This window comes from Chiloscyllium plagiosum, chromosome 8 (genome assembly GCF_004010195.1).
Source record: "Chiloscyllium plagiosum isolate BGI_BamShark_2017 chromosome 8, ASM401019v2, whole genome shotgun sequence".
Taxonomy (NCBI): domain Eukaryota; kingdom Metazoa; phylum Chordata; class Chondrichthyes; order Orectolobiformes; family Hemiscylliidae; genus Chiloscyllium; species Chiloscyllium plagiosum.
The window spans coordinates 93,667,272-93,690,293 of NC_057717.1; the positions used below are offsets into that span (position 1 = coordinate 93,667,272).

General features: G+C 42.7%; 1 protein-coding gene across 5 annotated transcripts in view; it reads right to left on the reverse strand.

Moving 5' to 3' along the window:
- LOC122552183 (adhesion G protein-coupled receptor E3-like) overlaps positions 1-23,022 on the reverse strand; it is a 58,569-nt gene that overhangs the window by 8,508 nt on the left and 27,039 nt on the right. For 3 of the 5 annotated variants that reach the window (XM_043694768.1, XM_043694770.1, XM_043694769.1), the window contains exons 11-17: positions 20,206-20,405; positions 19,376-19,546; positions 16,074-16,271; positions 15,070-15,302; positions 13,589-13,655; positions 10,620-10,711; positions 2,164-2,332 (exon numbers count right to left, since the gene is read on the reverse strand). In XM_043694768.1, the coding sequence (XP_043550703.1) occupies positions 2,164-2,332; positions 10,620-10,711; positions 13,589-13,655; positions 15,070-15,302; positions 16,074-16,271; positions 19,376-19,546; positions 20,206-20,405 (1,130 nt within the window). Of the gene's footprint in view, positions 1-2,163; positions 2,333-9,435; positions 9,487-10,619; positions 10,712-13,588; positions 13,656-15,069; positions 15,303-16,073; positions 16,272-19,375; positions 19,547-20,205; positions 20,406-23,022 lie in introns of those variants that run through there. The other 2 variants (XM_043694771.1, XM_043694772.1) reach the window with 2 other exon arrangements.

A 23,022-nucleotide genomic window follows, 5' to 3' on the forward strand; every position in this document is an offset into this window, starting at 1 on the left:
TGGTTGATTGGTGCGGGTGTCCTGGAGATGTTCCCTAAAGCGCTCTGCTAGGAGGTGCCCAGTCTCCCCAATGTAGAGGAGACTGCATCGGATGCAACGGATACAATAAATGATATTAGTGGATGTGCAAGTAAAACTTTGATGGATGTGGAAGGCTCCTTTAGGGCCTTGGATAGAGGTGAGGGAGGAGGTGTGGGCGCAGGTTTTACAGTTCCTGTGGTGGCAGGGGAAAGTGCCAGGATGGGAGGTGGGTGGTAGGGGGACCTGACCAGTAGTCACGGAGGGAACGGTCTTTGCGGAAGGCGGAAAGTCAATGATTTGGACATAAGGTCAGAATGTATGGTAGCTTTATTATCTAATGATGCCAAGATAGATAAGAAATTAAATTGTCAAGACAAGAGTGTTTGCAAAAGGATATTAGATAGTTTAAATGAGATGGCAAGAATTTAGCAGATGGAACATAACGTAGAAAAATGTGAAGTTGTCCAATTTGGCAGAAAGAATAAAAGGGAGCTTTTTATTATTTGAAGGAAGTGAGATTGCAGAACTCAGAAGTACAGAGGGATCTGGATGTCTTGGTATATTAATCATAAGCAGTTAGCATGTGAGAACAGCAAGTGATTAGGAAGATAAATGGAATGTTGTTGTTTATTGCAAAGTGAATGGAAGATGAAAGTCGAGAAATATTACTGCAGCTGTCCAGGGCCTTGGTCAGAACACATCCGGGCACTGAGTACAGTTTTGATCTCCTTATTTGAAAAGTAATCAGGTGAGAAGCAGTCTTGAGAAGGCTCTTTCCTTGAATGAGGGGCTTGGATTTAGAATAGAATAGAATCCCTAAAGTGTGGAAACAGGCCCTTCAATTCAACAAGTCCACACTGACCCTTGGGAGAGTATCCCACCCAAACCTATTCTCCATTACTCTACATTTACCCCTGACTAATGTGCCTAACCTACACATTCCTGACCACTATAAGCAATTTAGCATGTCCAATTGACCTAACTTGCAAAACTTTGGATTGTGGGAGGAAATCCACGCAGACTCCATACAGACAGTCACCCGAGGTTGGAACTGAACCCAGGTCCCTGCTGCTATCAGGCAACAGTGTTAATCAATAAGCCACCATGCCGCCCATTTTGTGAAGAAAGGTTGATAAAGTTGGGCCTTTATCCACTGGAGTTTCAAAGAATGAGAGATTATCTTACTGAAACATGCAAGATCCTGAAGGGGTTTGACAAAGGTGTATTCTGGCAGGATTTTTCCCAATTTGGAAGGAGAAACAAGAACGAGGAGAAACAATTTAAGAATAAGAGCTTTCACTTTTAAGATTTAATGATGAGAAATGTTTTGGCTTGGTGAGTTTTTAGTCTGTGGAATTCTCTTCCTATGAAAACAACGGAGGTTGGGTCATTCAATACATTTAAGGCCCAGTCAAATTGATTTTTGATAGACAAGGATTTTCTGAGTTATGGTGGCAAACAAAGTGGAATTAAGACCATAATCAGATCAACCATGATATTATTAAATGGTTTGAAGCAGGCTTAAAGGACTGACTGGCCTATGCCTATCCCCAAGTACAGTTGTAGTTATCTAATTACAGATTTCAACATTCTGTGATGAATTCTATGATCTCTGCTTTATTGAAAATTTCCTCTGTGCAAATTTATGAGCAAATGTTTTAGAAAAGGTTTGTGATATTTGTATGGAATAGAAATAACCTTTGCTATACATTCATTACCAGTGGACTCTTGAGAAAGAAAGAACATTGTGCAAGATCCCAGTAAATAGGGTAAGTATGAATGGCATCAGGAAATGGGCCTTTTTTCCTAGAAAAGAGAAAACTGAATAGAGACCTTACAGAACTGGAGGCTATAATTATAAGATTGTCACAAGTAAATTTATTGACGAATTCAGGAGAAAATTGTTAACTTGGAGAGTGATGAGAATGTGGAACTCGTGAGCATTAGGAGCAGTTAAAGTAAATAGCATAGATGCATTTAAAGGGACCCTTGATAAACACATAGTAAAGAAAGGAATAGGAAATTATATTGTCTAGAGGGGTAAAAAGGAGACTCATTTGGAACGTAAACAGTGGTATGGCTCTGCTGTTTAGAATGACCAGTTCCTGTGCTAGAAACATTACATAATACTATAGCACCTACCTTGGGATTTAACACACACAGGATGACAAAGATGAAGGTGCCCTGGAAACTGTTGACAATGGTAAATAAATAGGCCATTACCAGGGTTTCTTCGTTAAAGTGGAACAAACCAAGAATCCAGCTACAGCCCAGGATAAACATCTGCATGATGGCTTTAAATGCCAACATTCTGCGGAAAAGAGAACTGGGTTAGGCAGGAAATTAGCAGGACATACTCCAACATTCATCAACGTGAATGCAACTTTATGTTACATCATGTACATTCCATGGCTGTTATTACTCATGATGTTCCAGAGTCCTCCAAGAGTCACAGAGGCAATGTAGCACAAGAGGAGACCCTTTGGACCATTAGTTCTGTGTGTCCGCAGCCTGGAGGGTAGAGTTGTAAACACCCATTGAGTAGGTTCTTGTAATTTCAGTTACCTGACATCTGGCCCTTTGATATCTGGTTACATGATATGAGCCAGGTTTGCAACTTTAATTAAGCTTACAAATATGTTAATGAAGGGATTAAAAACTGACACTTTTATTAACTTCAGCTGGATGTAACTGGATGTTTTCTTCAGTTATCTGTGCCAAGATTTCCCTGATCTGTTACTTCATTAATTCATCTGTAGTGTACTTCTCTCCAAAGGCAGCTTCTGGGCATGTTGTCTGCTCACGAAAGTTTTTTTTTGTAAATTAATGATTTTTTGACTTTACGAAAATATAAAGTTATTGAAAATACAACCAATAACAAATACCTGTATAATAAAAAACACAAATTACAATACAAATACTGTACTAACTAATCTACCCAAGAATAAAAGACAAAACCTAACACTGTGCAAAACAACACCAATAAATAAGTAAATAATAAATAAAAAAAAAGAAAAGCAATTGAAAACACAAAAAAACACAAAATAGCTACACACGGTGCAAAGCTCCCAATCAAAAGAACGGGAGTGTTGTATATATTCCTGGAGTAACTCAGGAGCCCCCCTTCCAGGGCCCAGGGCTCAACAAACTTAACCGTCCTGGTTAAACAAACGCCCTAGTTAAAATAGCCGACAAGTCAATATCCAAATAAATCAAATAAGGCTGACATGTCTTATAAAAATGGTCTGTTGTGTGATGCACAACATTTGTTTAAAAAATCCAAGGATATATGCTCCATAATTATATTGTGCCATCCCAACAAACTCGGCGGGTTCTCAGACACCCAATTCATCAGAATATTCTTCCATGCACAGTATGCAAGAATATTAAATAGTTTCTTCCCATGCCGTCTAACGATGATAAATTCAACTGACCTAAGAGGAGAGATATCGGGTCTACTTAAACTTCAGTCCTCAATACCCTCCCAATCTGTCCCGCCACAGCACTCCAAGAAACACTGAGCCTGTGGCATGTCCAGAAACAGTGGGTAAGGGTACCTACATTTATTTTACATTTGGGGCACATTGGAAATGCCCCTTTTTAAACTTCGCCAGACGGTCCGGTGCCAAATGAACCCTGTGCAGAACATTTAACTGCATAGTGCATGTCCTATTAGAGACTGAGATCTTTCGTGTGTTCTCCCATGTTTCAGAAGAGATCTCCACTCCTAGCTCTTGCTCCCAGACCTCCCATAACTGGTTAATATCCTGCCAGGCCCTGGCAATCAGCAGGCAATAGAGGGCACTAACCAAAAGGGTGCTTGTGGAACACAGCAACACCTCTCTGCAATGGACTTATAGAGCTTAGTGAGAAGCATAGTCTTCTTCTGGATGAAATCCCTAACCTGAAAAAAAACCAGAAAAGCTCTCTGCTGGGCAACCCGTATTTGCGGCTCAGTTGCTCGAAAGACATCATAACCTCCTCCTCAAACAAGTCTCCCACTCCTCTCACTGCCCACAGTTTGAACCCCGAGTCCATCGCCCCTGGTCAGAACTCTGGCATACCAACTGTAGGCGTAAGTGGTGAAGTCTTGGATAAGCAACCCTCACTCTGATGCATAGTGTTCCGGCAGCAGTCCATAACTGTCCTCATCTTATCCATGAACAATAGGTTAATAAGAGGGCACTTTTCCAGGGAGGCCTCGATATCCAGCCATATTGAGCCCTGATCATTACCAACCCAATCGCAAACAAAGGACAGCAGGGAACTCAACTGATACCTCCTGATGTCTGGGAAATCAAATCCTCCCCCTCCTTGAGGCAACTCCAATTTTGTAATGATTTGAAGATGCCGGTGTTGGACTGGGGTGCACAAAATTAAAAATCACATGACACCAGGTTATAGTCCAACCAATTTAATTGGAAGCACTAGCTTTCGGAGTGCCGCTCCTTCATCAGGCGGTTTAGTAATTTAGTAAGTTTGATGAGGGGCTGCCCACGATGCCAGTCAAAGGAACCAAACCAACCCATTTGTTTCCGCAGCGTTGACCTGGGAAACATTATAAGGAGCATACACATGGGATAAAGCAAATGAGGAAGAACGTTAATCTTATTGAGAGATATTCAAGCCAACCATGAAATTGAAAGTGCCTCCCATCTCTGGAGTTCCCACCTAATATTGTCGAGCAAGTGAGCAAAGTTAGTCTGAAATAACCAATCAAACTTGAGGGTAATAAAAATTCCTAGGTATCGGAACCTCACTGTGACCACTTAAAAGGGAACCTAGGGCCACCCTCAACCTCTGGCGCTTCCTTGATGTTCCCCAAAGGCATAGCCTTCAATTTTGCAAAGTTGATCTTATATCCTTAAATAGCCCCAAATGAATCGATACATTGCATCAGATGGAGTACGGAGGTCATCGGGTCCAATAGAAACAGAAGGACACCATTCGCATACAGTGTAATCTTGTGTACCCTCGATCCCACTTCCGGAGCAGTATGTTCTGACGAATGGCCACTGATAGCGGTTCTATCACCAACGTAAACAATGGTGAAAGGGGGCAGCCTTGATGACTACACCTACCAATCCTAAAGTTCACAGACTTCACCCCGTTGGTGATGACCGTGGCCAGAGGGTGGTGATATAAAATCTCCATCCATCTAGCAAAGACCCCACCCAACTTAAACCACTCTAAGAGATAAAAAAGATACGGGAACTCCACCCAGTCAAATGCTTTCTCTGCATCTAAGGAAATCACCAATCCCTGAATCGATCGTTGCTGACAAATTTGGACCATATTCAGCAACCTTCTAATATTATTAGTAGACCTACGGGCCTCTTATAAAATCTGTCTAGTCTTCTTTAACAATATAGGGCAACACCTTTTCTAATCTCAGCGCCAAGATCTTAGACAAAATCTTGAAATCTGAATTTAATAGAGAGATGGGCCTGTATGATGTACAATCCTCAGGAACCTTCCCCTTCTTTAAAAATTAAGGAAATATTAGCTTTTCTCAAAGATGGTGGTAAGCATTCAGGCATATAGGAGTGATTCTGGTTCTCCAACAACAGCCCTAACAGAATCCCTATAAACTCTTTATAAAACTCACCCAAAAGACCATCAGGGCCAGGCTCTTTCCCACTCTGAATTTGCCTAGCTGCCTCCTGCATTTCCTGTGCTGTCAAGGTTTCAAGGTTATCCTGAGAGGTCCAGGTTCTTAAAAAAAGCGTCCATTTTAGCCCACCTGTCCTCACAAACTTCAGACCAATACAATTCAGAGTAAAAACTCCGAAAAGCCTCATTAATCTTTTTGACATTATATGTAAGGACCCCGGCACTGTCTCTGATTGCAGTGATGGATTGGGAGTATGCTTTTTCCTGGTCAGGTATGCTAAATACTTTCCTGGCCTATCCCCATACTCGAACAGCCTTTGTCAAGCAAAAACAAGTTAATTCTTTGCGGTTTGTGTAAGTATTGAATTCAAGGCAGCTCGGAGGGCCGTGATCCGCTGTAGCTTAGTCACCGAAGGACGCACAAAATGTCCCGCTTCGGCAGCTTTCAACCATGCCTCAAGTAGACGCTGTTGTTCCCCCTTCCGTCGTGTCCGGCTAGCTGAATAGGAAACAGTTAATCCCCGAGTGAAAACTTTAGTAATTTCTCATAACATAGATGGACTACTAGCCATACCTGTGTTGATAGTAAAGAATTCCTGAAACTCCTTCAAGAAGTATTCCACAAATTTGGAATCTTTGAGGAGAGAAGGGTCCAAATGCCAGTGCAGCAAACCTAGCTCCCCACTCTTGGCCTTAAGCTCGAAAATATACCACGCGTGATCAGAGATAGCTATGTTACCAATTTTACAACCCAAAATCGAATCCAGAAGAGATCAATCCTCGTGTGACATTTATGAGGGTTTGATAAAAAGGTGAAGTCCCTGCTGGTAGGGTGAAGACATCTCCAAATGTCCACCAGCCCCAACTCCTTGCATAAGTTAGCCACCTACTTGGCCTGCGAAGAAATCATTGGGGATCCACTAGGCACCCTGTCTACTGTCAGATCCAAAGCAATTGAAATCCGCCTCCCCCCCGCCCCCGTGTTCCAAAGGCACTCAGCTTAGAGAAGGCACTAATCAAAAATTTGAGGGGATGCGCTGGAGGACAGTAGACATTTAAAATGCCATATTCCTCCCCATGTATCAGGGCCTTAAGTATCACAAACCGTCCCTGCTCATCTTTCACCTGCTCTAATAATGTGAACGGAAAATTTTTCTGGATAAATACTGCCATTCCCCTACTTTTAGTAGTAAAGGATGAAAAGAATACCCGGTCATAACCCCACTGTTGTAGCTTCAGGTGTTGTCCATCAAGATGGGCTTCCGGTAACAGAGCGATATCAACCCTTTCCCTCTTAAAGCGAGAAAGCACCTTTTTCCTTTTAACAGATGAATGACTTTCCTTGATGTTCCAGGTGCACTATTTAACAAGACACTTAGCTGCATCCCCTTTCAGAGACCCTTGAACCCATGAGAGGGAGAATCCTGCTTACAATGCGTCAAGCGCAAGTAAATAAAGACTCAGAGTTGAAGAATTGTGTATACAAAGACTACTCTATCATAACTACAAACAACTATTACTACCAAAACACTACAAAGGAAACCAACTATAAAACCTTGAAAGGAAGACTCTGCCCCCTGCCCATAGGGGGCACTTACCCTATCCATCCCCTCCTTCACAGCTCCTTCAAGCCCGGACTGTGCCCAAGCCTTAGGCGAAAACAAAACAAGGAGATAATCCTTAAATCAACAAAAAAAAGACAGTCAGGATAAGCACGCCACCCGTCCCCGGCTTCATGTCACCCCTACTTGTGACTACAAGAGAAAGAGAACAAACAACAAAAAATGAGACAACAAAGGATACCCAAGTTCCTCAGCCTCTTTTTAACTTCTTCGAAGGACTTCCTCTTTCAAATTAAAGCTGCTGAGAAATCCTGGGAAAAAATAATTTTTGACCCCTTATGTCGCAGTGCCTGTGGGTCTTTTCCCAGTAATTTGGAGGTTTCTATTACTTTTTGCTTGTCCTGGTAGGAGCGGAACTGCACTAGGACCGGGCGGAGGTGTTGTACTGGCCCAGACCTGTGCACTGCAATCTGCAGCCACTGGACTTGATTTGAAGGCCTAGGAACTGCGGCAGCCAGCTTTCAAAGAAGCTGACTGGCTGCCCACCTTCTTCACCTTCCGGAAGCCCGACAATCCACAGGTTCATCCTCCAACCTTTATTTTTGAGGTATTCGACCTGGTCTCACAAGGCCCGCACCTCTCACTCCAGCAGCTGGATCCAAACAGATGAGGACTCCATCGCAGCTTCTGAGGCCTTGGTTCAACCCTCCAACTCCTCCAGCCGCTCCCTGAGGCCCTGGATCTCCTATTCATGCTTCTATAGCATGGACGTGATGGATTGGACCTGGGCACGCATCTCCTCATGGATCTCCTCAATCGCAGCCCCAACTTTCTGTAGGGGAGTGTCCTCCCTGCTGCTGTTTGCTTGCTCCTTTTCCCTTTGGCATCCTTCCCACTCCCAAATATTAACAAATATGTGTTTTGTAAGGTTTTAAAGCAGTAATTGCTCCACATAAGTTGGCCAGGGATGGCAAAAAACACCAATATGCCTTGGCTGTTAGGCAGAGCCGTCCATAGCAGTTCTACAGAATCACTGCCATCTTGCCGAGTCCTCACAGAAGTTTTTAAATCAGTGGTGAGTTGTCACTGCCTTCCACTCTCCAGAGCAGTTCCCACATCTAATGCAGCTGGATTGGGAACTGAACACACGGTGTTGATGTTATTCTGATACACTCACCCGAGCCAACTTAGCTAACTGAAACCCCCATGAGTCAGCGAATCTAAAATTTGAGAGCTTATGGGTTCAAATCAAATCATAAGCTTATCCCAATTGAGTCAGCTGCAAGAATGGTACTTTGATTCAAATTGCTAGGGCTCATCTGCCCAACTTGCACCTTGTCCCCATCATTCCTATGATCGCTGTCTCCCAATTATGCAATGCCCCCATTTTAAAATATTCACCCTTCTCAAACCCCTACATAGCCTCATCTCTTCTGGAATTCTCTGAGATCTCTGCAGCCTCCAATTCTAGTCTTTTACACATTCTTGACTGTATTGTTTTATGTTCTATGTTCTAATCACTTCACCATTGGTGGCTGATCCTACAGCTGCCTCATATCAAGCTCTGGAATTTCTTTCATGACCATCCCCACCTCCCTAATCTCTCCCCTTCTTCAAAGATTTTGGTCATCTGCCCTAGTATCATTGTCAGTGGCTGAAGTGTCACATTTTGTCAGCTAACATTTCTGTGAAGCCTCTTAGGATGTTGCACAACACTACAAGTGCTGGGTAAATGCAAATTTGTTGTATCACTCATGGTACTCACTTCCTATGTCTCCCCCTTTTGGATCTGGCTTTCACCTCAACATCTTTCATTACTGAAAAGAAAACCAGTAAGGGTTCCCTCTACCCAGTCAATAATCTCTGCCTGAAGCTTCTCACAGTCAAAAAAGAGTACTGCTATACATAGTCGAGACGTGCCGATGAATGATGGCCACTTGAATGAGATACCAAGTACTGAGCACCACAGAAACAATTCTTTAAACACAGGACGTGAGCAAAATCCTGAATGAAACAGTGGATTTCTTGATTTTTTTTTTGTTCACTCATGGGACATGGTCATTGCTGAGCATTTATTATCAGTCCCCAGTTGCCCTTGAGAATGCGATGGTCAACTGTCTTCTTAAACTACTGCAGTCCACGTGCTATAGGTTGACACACAATATCCTCAGAAAAAGAATTCCAGGATTTTGATCCAATGACAGTGAAGGAACTGTGATGTATTTCTGAGTCAGAATGGCGAGTGGCTTAGAAGGGAACTTGTGGGTGATATGCAAGTGTTCCCACGGATCTGCGGGATGGAAGTGGTCATAGGTTTGGAACATAGAGTCGTAGAGTCATAGAGATGTACAGCATGGAAACAGACTCTTTTGTCCAACCCGTCCATGCCGACCAGATATCCCAACCCAATCTAGTCCCACCTGCTAGCACCCGGCCCATATCCCTCCAAACCCTTCCTATTCATATACCCATCCAAATGCCTCTTAAATGTTGCAACATGCTGTATAAGGATCTTTAGTGAATTTATGCAGTGCATCTTGTGGATTAACACACTGTTGCTACTGAGTATCAACGGTGAAAAGAATGGATGCTTGTGGATATGGTGCTAATTAAGTAAGCTGCTTTGTTCTAGATGGTGTCAAGCTTCTTGAGTGTCGTTGAAGTTACACCGATCCAGACAAGTGCCGAGTATTCTATCACACTCCTGACTTGTGCCTTGTAGATGGTTGACAAGCTTTGGGGAGTCAGGAGGTGAGTTACTCACCACAATATTCCTAGCATCTGACCCACACTTATAGCCACTGTGTTTATGCTGCGAATCCAACTGAGTTCTTGTCAATGATAACCCCCTGGGATATTAACAGTGGGGGATCAGTTATGCTAACACCATTCAATGTCAAGGGGCATTTATTAGATTTTTCTTTATTGGAGATAGTCATTGTTTGGCATTTGTGTCGCAGGAATGTTACTTACTAGTTGTCAGACAGAAAGTGAGGACTGCAAATGCTGGAGAGTCAGAGTTGAAAAGTGTGGCGCTGGAAAAGCACAGCAGGTCAGGCAGCATCTGAGGAGCATGAGAGCTGAGGTTTCGGGTATAAGCCCCTCATCAGGAATTATGCTTATGCCTGAAAGCTCGACTCTCATGCTCCTCGGATGCTGCCTGACCTGCTGTGTTTTTCCAGCACCACACTTTTTGACTCTTACCACTTGCCAAGCCTATCCCAAGCCTGGATATTGTTCAGATCTTGCTGCATTTGAATATGGGCAGCTTCAGCATCTGAGGAGTCACAAGTGGTGCTGAACATTGCATAATCACTAGCAAACATCCCCACTTCTGATAGAAAGAAAGTCATTGAAGAAGTAGCTAAAGATGGTTGGGCCAAGGACATTATCCTGCAGGACACCTGCAGAGCTTAAACTCACCTCGTGTTTTGAAGTTTAGATATTGTAATGTCACGCTTGGAAACTGATTCTCTCAAAGACCAGAGTGTTAAGAGAAAAAGGAATGTGTTGATCTGTTGAAAGATTTTAAAAAGAGAAGTTCAACAAACTAAAACAGTCCACATTCCCTAAGAGACAAAACAATCAAATAGAGCTTGGGATTTTGAGACATGTAGGGGGGCAAGAGAGTGTGTGTGAGAGGGGGAGAGAGAGAGACAGACAGACAGACAGACAGACAGAGAATTAAAGTGCAGCAGAATAGATTCTCTAGCCTGTACTGGCAGGTCTTTCCAAAGTGAGGGTCAGGACCCCAAGCGAGCTGAAATTTTGGGGTCATGAACTCCAAAGCAGTAATTTTGGGGTCATGAACTCCAAATTCTGAGTGAGCTGTTTCAGCTACATACCTTCTCTGACAGGTTCCTCCTTTCATAGCCCTTAAATCCTGTTTTCTCATTTCTCATTGAGGGGTTGTGATAATTATATAGATTCAAAATGGGCATACAGTCAGAAAGGATTTGGGTAGCATTGATCTAAAGCCTGACACCAGCTGCGAATGAGACATTTCAGGTTTGCAGATGTGAAACCCTCTATTAATCTAACTCATGGTCCTCTACAGGCCTCAATCCTTCCCTCCTTTAAGAATCTCTTCTTGCCTCTGCATCTCAAGATTGGCAATTGTTCTGTGTCTTCTGCATTACATCATCGAATCTGGAGGCAGGACAAATCATGTCTAATTTATGGCTTTCAGCTCAAATTAGGCAGTAATGCTTTGCTTTGTCAAGATCAGCTAAGACCCATTTATACCCTGCCTCTACGTCACTGAAATATCTTAAATAGATTATTTAACCATACAGTATTATGTGAGACTGTCTGTGTGGAGTTTGCACATTCTCCCCATGTCTGCGTGGGTTTCCTTTGGGTGCTCTGGTTTCCTCCCACAGTCCAAAGATGTGCAGGTCAGATGAATTGGCCGTGCTAAATTGCCCGGAGTATTAGGTGTGTTAATCAGGTGTAAATGTAGGGGGGTGGGTTGCTCTTTGGAGGGTCGGTGTGGACTTGTTGGGCTGAAGGGCCTGATTCCACAGTGTAGTGTACCTACACTGTACACTGTAGGGAATCTAATCATTAACACAATAGCTGTTAAAAAGCAACTATGCATTAGTAATTTTGTTTCTTCATATATGCATTATCAAAGAAAATCTTGACACCAGACTTGGTCAAAAAGTTGGATTTTAAGGAGTTTCTTAAGGGTGAAGAGAGAGTTAAAGGTGAGCTCAGGGAGAGAATTCCAGGGTTTTGGAGCTTAGCAGCTGTAACAATGTAAATTGGATATCCCAAGATATTAGATCTGCAGTAATGCAGAGGTTTCAGAGGCTTGTAGAGTTCGAGGAGGAAAAAGAATTAGGATATCCATGTAGGTATTTGAAAAGATACCTACATGAACATCCTGAATATTGATTCTAGTCAGTCCTTGAGCTCAAGTACATCAGTGTGTACAGTGGGTGACCAGACTTACAGCCATAGAGTCAGAGAGATGTCCAGCATCTTTGGTCCAACTTGTCCATGCCGCCAAATATCCTAACTTAATCTAGTCCCATTTGCCAGCATTTGGTCCATAGCCCTCTTAAACCCTTCCTATTCAAATAGCCATCCTGATGCCTTTTAAATGCTGTAATTGTACCAGCCACCATCATTTCCTCTGGCAGCTCATTCCATAAAGGAACCACCCTCTATGCAAAAAGGTTGCCCCTTAGGTCCCTTTTAAATCTTTCCACTCTAACCCTGAACCCATGCCCAGCGAAAAAAATCTTGTCTGTTTATTCTATCCATGCCCCTCATGATTTTATGAACCTCTATAAGGTAACCCCTCAGCCTCCGATGTTCCAGGGAAAATAGCCCCAACCTATTCAGCCTCTCCCTATAGCTCAAATCCTCCAACCCTTGCAACATCCTGATAAATCTTTTCTGAACCCTTTCAAGTTTCACAAAATTTGGAAGGATACCAGAATTGCACACAATATACCAAAAGTGCCTCCAATGTCCTGTACAGCTGCAACATGACCTCCCAAATCCTTTACCCAATGCTCTGACAATAAAGGATAGCATGTCAAAAGCCTTCTTCAATATCCCATCTACCTGGGACTCTACTTTCAACGAACTATGAACCTGCATTCCAAGGTCTCTTTGTTCAGCAACATTCCCCAGGACCTTTCCATTAAGTGTATAAGTCCTGTCCTGATTTGCTTTCTCAAAATCCAGTACCTCACACATATCTAAATTAGACTCCATCTGCCACTCCTCAGCCCATTGGCCCATCTGATCAAGATCCCGTTTTACTCTGAGGTAACCTTCTTCGCTGTCCACTACACCTCCAATTTTGGTGTCATCTGCAAACGTTATTTGGATACAGGCAGCAGAGTATTGAAACTGCTCAAATTCACAGACAGTGAAAGGTGTGAGGCCATCCAAAGGAGAATATTTGAGTTGATATTAGATTAGATTACTTAACAGTGTGGAACAGGCCCTTTGGCCCAACAAGACCACACCGACCCGCCGAAGCATAACCCACCCAGACCCATTCCCCTACATTTACCCCTTCACCTAACACTACGGGCAATTTAGCACGGCCAATTCACCTAACCTGCACATTTTTGGATTGTGGGAGGAAACCGGAGCACCGGAGGAAACCCACGCAGACACGGGGAGAATGTGCAAACTCCACACAGACAGTTCCCGAGGCAGGAATTGAACCTGGGTCCCTGGCGCTGTGAGGTAGCAGTGCTAACCACTGTGCCACCGTGCCACCCACAACAGAGGCAACAGAGGTAGGAGTGAGCAGAGAGACTGAGACAGGAAACTCAAAGATGGAATTTACTGCAGATTTGAAACATAATCACCTCAATGAATGACCACATTGACGCAATCTAAATATAGATAACATAGATACTTACCCCAATTATTGCACAAACAGGCCCCAGGAAGCTCCAGATGAATTTTCTATGTGTTTGTAGCCAGCAGCTGGAGTGTAACAACAGAAGATTTATCATTAAAAATTCTGATACGTTAAATCTTCAGCAAATTACAAATTGTGCCCAAGGTTCAGGCATAACCAGTCAATGAACTCGCCTTAAATGCAGCACGAGATTACTTGGGCTGAAAGGCCTGCTTGTCTACTGCATTTTTGATGCAGAGTTTCACGTTCTGGACTCATTTAGCAAAAGGAGTGGCAGGAGACATGACAACAGAACTCAACAACTGTACCCTCCACCCCGACCCAGAGAAGGGAAAGACCAGGTTACAGAATCACAAAAGTATTAGGAGGCAGAAGGAAGCCATTCAGTCCATTATGTCTGCCAGTGCTCCTGATAGCCAACCAGTGCCTGTAACATTTGCAAATGAACCCTATCATTGAAAAATGTTCAATTCAAAGATTTATCCAGGCAATGAAAGCAACAAGCAAATGCTTTCCTGGTAGAGTTCACAAGGTCATCAGATATTTGTTGAATTGCTGGAGTTAATTGCACTTCAGACTGAAAAATGTATTTATATAGCATTTTTCACAACCACAGGGTTATACAGTCAATGTTTTTTGAAATACAGCCATTGTTCTAATAGTGGAAGTGGAGCAACTAATTTGCAATCAGCAAATCCCGACAAACAGTTTATCTGTTGTTTTCTTCATGATGCTGATTGAGTGAAAGGAGAACTCCCTGGCTATTTTTCACAACAGTGCCTAGGATCTATTACATCCACCTCAGAAGGTAGATAGAACCTGGTTTTAAACTAAAAATCACACGCCAGGTTATAGTCCAACAGGTTTAATTGGAAGCACTAGCTTTCGGAGCGCTGCTCCTTCATCAGGTGGAATTATAACCTGGTGTTGTGTGATTTTTAACTTTGTACACCCCAGTCCAACACAGGCATCTCCAAATCATAGTTTTAAGCTGAAAGACAATATCTATAACATTGCCATGTTATGTGAGTTTTTGTGCATATGTCTCTTTTGTGAGGTTTGAACCCATGACTGTCAGTCTCTGAAAGATGGGGTTTTGACACTGTCTCCTTGATCAAAAATTTATTCACTTGTCCTGATATATCCTTTCAATGTTGGGATCCAAAATGTTTTTGTTAACACTCTTGTCAGGCACCTTGGGACATATAGCACATACACAGGCCATAGAAATGCAAGCTGTTGTTTGCAGCACTCACTCAGTAGTACATTGGCAATCTCAAGCTGGACTTTGCCTTCAAGTCTTTGGGGTCAGACTTATACACACAAATCTGAGATGGAGAGTTTCATATCCCAAGATCACAAAAGAATTAACAAGCATTTTCCTATCTCCCAATCAGTCAAAAATAGGGTTAACAAAAGAGTCGACAGTAAGTTGTCAATTTGCATTGTAAAGTTGGAAAAACAGGAGCCATTACTTACTGCCTGAGTGACCCGTAGCCATTGCAATACACTGCAGCAGAAATAGCCACAATTATTGCAGGAACTCCGTAGCCAACAGGGTACATGAACTTCCCAATTTTTTCCAAATGGGTGATTCTCAATTTTCTGATGTCTCTGACCATGAGGTAGAGCTGGACTCCCTCCAGAAACATCCAAACAAATGCAGCCAGAAATAAGTAGTGTAAAAATCCTGCTATAATCCCACACACAACCTGAAACAATAAAAAACACTGTGATAGTCCTTCAGAGACCCCATATTGTTATCTACCCAAAGACATTATATAAGTTCAGCAGAAATATTTGCACATAAGAATGGAAAGTGACCATTTAGGCCTTAAGCCTGTTCTGCCATTCAATTAGAAACAAAATACTAAGGATGCTGGAAAACTGAAATCACAACAGGAAGTGCTGGAGAAATTCAGCAGGTCTGGCAGAATCAATGGAGAAAGATACAGAATAACATTTTGAGTCTGATATGACTGCTCTTCAGAACAAGAGGAGTCAGATTAGACTCAATACATTAATTCTGCTTCTTTCTCCTCAGATGTTTCCACACATAGTGTATTTCTCCAGCATTTTCTTATTTCACTGCCACTCTGATATACGGGGAAGTTCTCCACACAAACATCATTGACCCATCATTGCTCTATATCCCATAATGCTACCGTCGGTGAAAATATATTGATCTCAATTTTTCACAATTGGCTCACACCATTGACAGGATTGGATGCAATGTTGTTCGGACACCCATTCAAGATGGACTCAGAAACCTGGATGAGAAAGCACATGAGTGGAGCACAGTGGGCACCTCAACTGCCAAACTACCAGGATTGGGTAAGATTTCCACCACTGCCATCCACCTGTTTATATCTTCCTCTTCCCTCATGAACAACTTTATATAGTGTACTTAAGTTTGGATTACAAACACTGATCCCAGAGCAACCTGTATCCCTTGTGTTGCTGGCTGTGGGGGGTTCACTTACCCGATTTTTGGTTTGGTTGATGCCGATTAGAAAGAGCAGCTCCGCCAGGAAGAGACTCAGGCACAGCTGCATATGGGTGGCAGTTAACATGCTCTTAAGATCCTTCCAAAATGCAAAAATTCCAAAAGCAACAGCAAGACACATGAGTGATACAGGGATCCCAACGTATGTAATTACAGTAAGGGCAAAAGGCTCTGTCTACAATGGGCAGAAAAAAAACACATTAAAAGGCTTTGGTGCAAAGAGACTCTTATTAACTATGCAAAATACCATTGGTTAAGCATTCAGAAAGCATTGATCGACGTTCAATCATGGGATAATAAAAGGATACTGAGCAGGAACAGGTGATCAGAGACCATCAGATGAATGTACACAGGTCCCTGGAAGTGGCAGAACAGATAGATAACATGATAAAGGAGGTATATGTAATGCTTTCTCCCGTTGGGAAGGTATTGAACGCACAAGCAGAAATATAATGCTGGAACGAAATAACACCTTAGCTAGGTCAGAGAGGGAGATTTTGTTCAGTTCTGGTCAGCACGTTACAGGAATGATATAATTGTTGTCGAGAAAGAGATCAAAGGAGATTTACAAAAATGTTGCCGGGCTTTTGAAATATTGCAGCTTTGAGGAAAGATTGGATAGGCTAGGGTTGTTTTCCTTCAAACAGAGAAGGTTGAGGGTCAGTTAAAGCAAATTGTATGAAATGATGGGAGCTTGGATAGAGTGAACAGGGAAAAACTGTTTACTGCAGTGGAGAGGTCAATTCCTAAGGAGCACAGATTTAAGGTAATCAGCTGAAGGAAAAAAGGGACCAGAAGGAAAAACTTCTCCAACCAGATGGATTCAGTTTTTGGAAGTTGCTGTCCAGTTGATGGTTGACGATGAAACCCTCAAGTCATTTAAAGGAACCTGGATCTGCATCTGAATTGATGTAAACTGTGAAGCTACAAGCCACAGGTAAGTGGGATTAGAATGGGTGGCTAGTTTATTCAGCTGAAGCAGCCACAATGGCCTGAATGGCCTCTTCCTGTGCTGTATCTTTTCACGATACACACTGAGCCTTTGCTAGCTCCTTGAAAATGCTACCCCATTAGTCCTCTTTCTCCTGATCTATTAACCTCCATGATAGTTGACTACAGGAAAGTAGAATCTGTAATGTGACAGGACAGTGACAGTTTTTCGGTCTTAAATAGATGATGTGTTTCCTCCAAAACTGCATTCAAGGAATTCCCAATTTTATATGAAACCTACACAATTCCCTTCAGCATTGTCAACAAATCCCAATTCCCTCCAAATCTTGAAGAATGGTCCCATCTCTTGCTGGGGGCACTGCTAATAGCCATTCCCCTGAAGTTCCTTTCCTCTAGGCACCTATGTCTCCCAGACTCTGTTTTGTCTTACAGTATGAAGGCTTTTAACTCAGTCAGTAGTGACAAGGAAGGAGCTGTGGCTGCCAATGGGAGAGGACCCTCTGGAGTTTGCAAGATTGTGAAGGACACAGGAACATGAAAAGTGATTTATGATGCGATAGAATGTTTCTGGGCTTGAAGGGGTCGTCAAGATGGGGCCCAGAACTAGGGCATGTGAATGGCTCTCAGCAGACGTTGCCCTGCCCTACTCACAGTTCATTGTTCAAACAATGAATGCCTTTGATCCACGGACACCAGCTGAACAATCAACCCCACGCAACCCTCCCCCACACCATCTTGCAAAGATTACATTTCAGTTATACAGGACATTGGTAAGTCCATATCTGGAGTACTGTGCATAGTATTTAAGGAAGAATGTAAATGCTCTGGAAGCATTTCAGATGCTTCTAGGTGGAACAGTGTCTGAGTGATTAGCATTGTTGCCTCACACCACCCAACACTGTAGGGATTCTATAATTGTATGAAAGCAGTACAGAGATGGTTTACTAAGACTAATACCTGGAATGTGTTGCTGGAACAGCGCAGCAGGTCAGGCAGCATCCAGGGAACAGGAGAATCGACGTTTCGGGCATAAGCCCTTCTTCAGGCTTATGCCCGAAACGTCGATTCTCCTGTTCCCTGGATGCTGCCTGACCTGCTGCGCTGTTCCAGCAACACATTTTCAGCTCTGATCTCCAGCATCTGCAGACCTCACTTTCTCCTAATACCTGGAATGGGTGAGATGTTTTATGAAGAAAGATTGGACAGAGTAGGCACTGAAGTTTAGAAAAGTGAGAGGCTTCTTTATTAAAACATAAAATGCTGATGGGTCTTGATAGAGTAGATGTGGAGAGGATGCTTCCTCTTGATGAAGAATCTGTAACTAGAGTTCACTGCTTAAAAGTAAAGGTGGTTCATTTAAAACTGCGAATGTGCTCAAGTTTTTTCTGTTAAAGAATTGCAGGTCTTTGGAATCCCTCCCTTAAAGGGTGGTGGAAACAGAGACCTTGAATTTTTACTGCTCAGGTAGACAGATTCTTGGGAAAGAAGTGGGTGAAAGGTTTTCAGGGGTGGGTAGTAATAAAGAGTTAAGTTTGAAATCGGTTCGCCATATTCGAGGGGCTGAATGGGCTACTCCTGTTCCTTGTTCATGTCGTTGCATAATGAGTAAAGACAAAGGTTATGAAGTTTCGTCTCTGATCAGCCTCCTTATTAAATGGTGCAAGAGGTTTGGAGGCCAAATGGTCCCCTTATATTCCTATGATCCAATGTTCTCACTCTATCCTTTGTTTACCCCATATTGTCTTGTATATGAGACTTGTTTCCTCACCAAAGTTTCTAAATAAAACAAATTAAATTGTAAAAGTGCAGATAAAGAATAAGCTGTCAATAAAACCTCAAGTTGGACCGAATGGTATGTTTCCGTGCTGTACATTTGTATGACTATGACTCTATGACGTGAGGCACATTCATTGTCTTCTATGTTTCTATAGCAGGATTAGGGCATTGAGCTGGATTATCAGCCATGACCGTGATGAATGGAAGAGCAGGCTCAAAGGGCCGAATGGCCTCCTCATGCTCCTATCGTCTATTGCATTGGAACATCTGACCATGACAAATCATATATACTTTGGCTCAGTAGAACACTGATGGCACTGAGGCAGTAAAGTGTAGGATTTAAACCCCACTCCCCCATCAGCTGGGGTAAACTCCCCAGGATACACTTTCTCCCATCTTATAAAAATATATTGTATTCAAGTTGTAAACTGTCAATAAGCCTGTGACCTTCCACTACAACATCTAAGCCTCACATTCAGATCCCAAGTTGTCTAGTGGCTATGAACCCCATACAAACATTGACAAATAAACGTTCAGAATATATAAACGTACCTGCCATTCAAAATGGGTCAACAGCAGAGCAAGGCTGGAGAGCTGATTGCATCGACACTGAGTATGAGTCCTGTTGGAAACTCCCTTAATGCACCCTTTAGGAGACCAATAACTTTCCCCGGGCATGTAATTCCAGTTGGCACAGTGCAATTCTGAATTAATGTTAGCTTCCTATGGAGAGAAAGTATTTTATTTTACCATGCCGCTGTTACTGGTCTAGCTGTAACTGAGCAAATAGACTATGTGCATGACATTCACTGAAAGAGGCATTGACAGGAGTTCCTGAACCAGAGAAGCAACAGGCCAGGCTCCACTCCAGTACAGCAATACATTAGCCCATCACAGACCCAAAATAAATCGTATGTATGTGCGTTTGTCTGTGCATGTGCGGAAGTACCAGGTGTGCAAATTTTTGTGAGTGCTTGCTTAGGGACTGGCTAGATCACTTGGCTGGTCAGGTGTTTAAACTGGAGGTAGGGAGGACTTTTTAAAACTTTGTTATTTTGCTAAACTCTAAGAAAAGACAACTTAAATATATTATCATTTTTTTTACATTAGCTGTGTCATCCTTGAGCTGCTTTATCTCATAACTGAGTCCACATAGTCCCTGTAGCAGATAATATAGTGTGATAAAAGATCACCACATTAATGAACTGCTCACTTTCTCATGCAAGCAACCCTTCTGCTTTTTCACTAAATTGCTTCACTGGACGGGATCCCTCTTGCATCTCTAAAGTGGGGTTGCTATTTTACAATAGGTTTATCAGTGCGAGATGAGCATCCAATCTGTCATAGCCAGTACATCAAAACTGACACAGCTCTTTACAAACCTCAGTGTGTTTAATGGTGAAGTTCACCATCTGGTCAAATCCGTCACTGTGGTTATTGATTATGACAGCTGAAAATACATCTGAAATCAATCGGAATGGCTTTAGTTTTCCAGTAGTGGTCCCAAGATTGTAAACACTTCCATTCAGGATGGAATCCATGTTGCTGAGTTCGATCAAAGCTGCCACAGCAAAATCTGCCCCTGGAAGTAGTGTCAAACATTACTAACTATGGAATGAAATCCATGCAGTCTTTAATCCGTATGTATAGTTCCAGTTGCCTAAGAACACAAGAAATAGGAGCAGGAGTATGCCCAAGGTTGTTCAAGTCTGTTCCGCCATCCCATACGACCAAGAGATGTAGGAGCAGAAGTAGTCTATTTAGCCCTTTCAGCCCATTCAATATGATCATGACTGATCTTGGACTTCAATACCATTGATTTGATTTGATTTATTACTGTCATGTGTACTGAGGTACTGTGAAAAGTGTTGTCTTACATGCTTTTTCGATATTTACCCATTTGTTCCTTTGAATCTTTGGTAAACCAAAACAATTTGTCTATTTTAGTCTTAAATATACCCAAATTACTCAGCCATTGATCAAAGGTCAAGCATCTCATGTCATGGACCAATTTAATGAACATTCACTGTACTTCCTCCAATGCAAGCATGTCCATCCTTAAATATGGAGACCAGAACTATGCACAGTGTTCGGGTGTGGTATTACACAATTATAGCCAGAACTCATTTCCCTTGCATACCAATCTTCTTGCTATAAAGGCCAGCATGTCATTTGCCTTCATAATTGTTCCATGTATGAGTAAATACATCCAACTACCTCTGAACATCAACATTTAAGAATCACAGAATTCCTGCAGTGTGGAAACAGGCCATTTGGCTCAAGTCCACACTGACCCTCCAAAGAGTATCCCATCCAGACCCATTCCCCTACCCTCTTACTTTCCATTTTTCCTGATTAATGCTCCTAACCTACACATCCCTGAACACTATGGGCAAATTAGCATGGCCAATCCACCTAACTTGCACATTGTTGGACTGTGGGAGGAAACTGGAGCACCTGGGGGAAACCCACATAGACATAGGGAGAATGTGCAAACTTGACACAGACCGCTGCCTGAGGCTGGCATCGAACCTGAGCCCCTGGAGCTGTGAGGCAGCACTGCTAATCACTGAGTCACCATGCCACCCAAAGCTTCAAGCTTCACATCTTGAACAGAATATTCTGATATCTATTATTACGACTACACTTCTGTATATTACACTTCACTGACCACTGTCCCTTTACATTATCAAAGCAGGTCATCACCAGATCAATTCAGGTTGTCCATCCTCCAGGATTGTCATTATTTTGTCAGAACTAAACATCTATCTCCTGGTCACCAATTCTAACAACACACAAGAGAAAAAGACACAGCAGCTTTAAAAAGACATTGTGGTGCTCTTTTTTTTGCACATTTTGTTTAGTATTAAGACGATTGATGATGGAGCAAAAATAAAGGTGTTTTGACATAATGGGTTGATTACAATTTAGGAATGAAACTTTCAGCAGAACACATAACTAGAGTTGTTTATTCTCAGGTCAGTTGCGCCATACAATTTTAACATACTAAACATTCATATCAAGGATAAAAGTGTCTCTCCTAAATTCAGTTTTCCTGTAAGATGGCCACGGAGCAGGAGCGCCTCTGCTCCCCCTGTTCTTTTTCATTCTTTCTTTTTTTCTTTGCTTTTAGCATTCCCTGAGCAATGCAAGGACAAACGGGTCCTTGGGCAGCGTAAGGGGAACAAGACTTGGTGCAGTGCAAGGGAAGCGAGTCCCAGTGCAGCCCAAGGGGAACGAGACCTGGAGCGGTGTGATGAGACATGAGTCCAGTGCAGTGCAAAATACCTTGTTGCAGCTGAATGCCGGTGAGGAGAGGACACGAGGATAGGGGGATGGTTGTCGGACTGGGGCCTGATGTGGGCGAGGTGAGACCATGCATTGAACTGCAGTTATTTGAAATTCTTTACTGGACTGTAATGTCAATCCTTTAACTACGTTATAACCGTCTTAGAGTCATAGAGATGTACAGCATGGAAACAAACCCTTAGGTCCAACCTGTCCATGCCGACCAGATATCCCAACCTAATCTAGTCCCACCTGCCAGCACTTGGCCCATATCACTCCAAACCCTTCGCATTCATATACCCATCCAAACGTCTTTTAAATGCTGCAATTGTACCAGCCTCCACCACATCCTCTGGCAGCTCATTCCATACACATACCACCCTCTGTATGAAAGAGTTGCCCCTTAGGTCCCTTTTATATCTTTCCCCTCTCACCCTAAACCTATGCCCTCTAGTTCTGGACTCCCTCACCCCAGTAAAGACTTCGTCTATTTATCCTATTCATGCCCCTCATAAGTTTATAAACCTCTATAGTGTCACCCCTCAGCCTCTGATGCTCCAGGGAAAACACCCAGCGTGTTCAGCCTCTCCATATAGCTCAAATCCTCCAACCCAGGCAACAACCTTGTAAATTTTTTCTGAACCCTTTCAAGTTTCACAACATCTTTCTGATAGAAAAACGACCAGAACTGCACGCAATATTCCAACAGTGGCCTCACCAATGTCCTGTACAGCCACAACATGACCTCCCAACTCCTATACTCAATACTCTGACCAATAAAGGAAAGCATACCAAATGCCTTCATCAATATCCTATCTACCTGCAACTCCACTTTCAAGGAGCTATGAACCTGCACTCCAAGGTCTCTTTGTTCAGCAACACTCCCCAGGACCTTACCATTAAGCGTATAA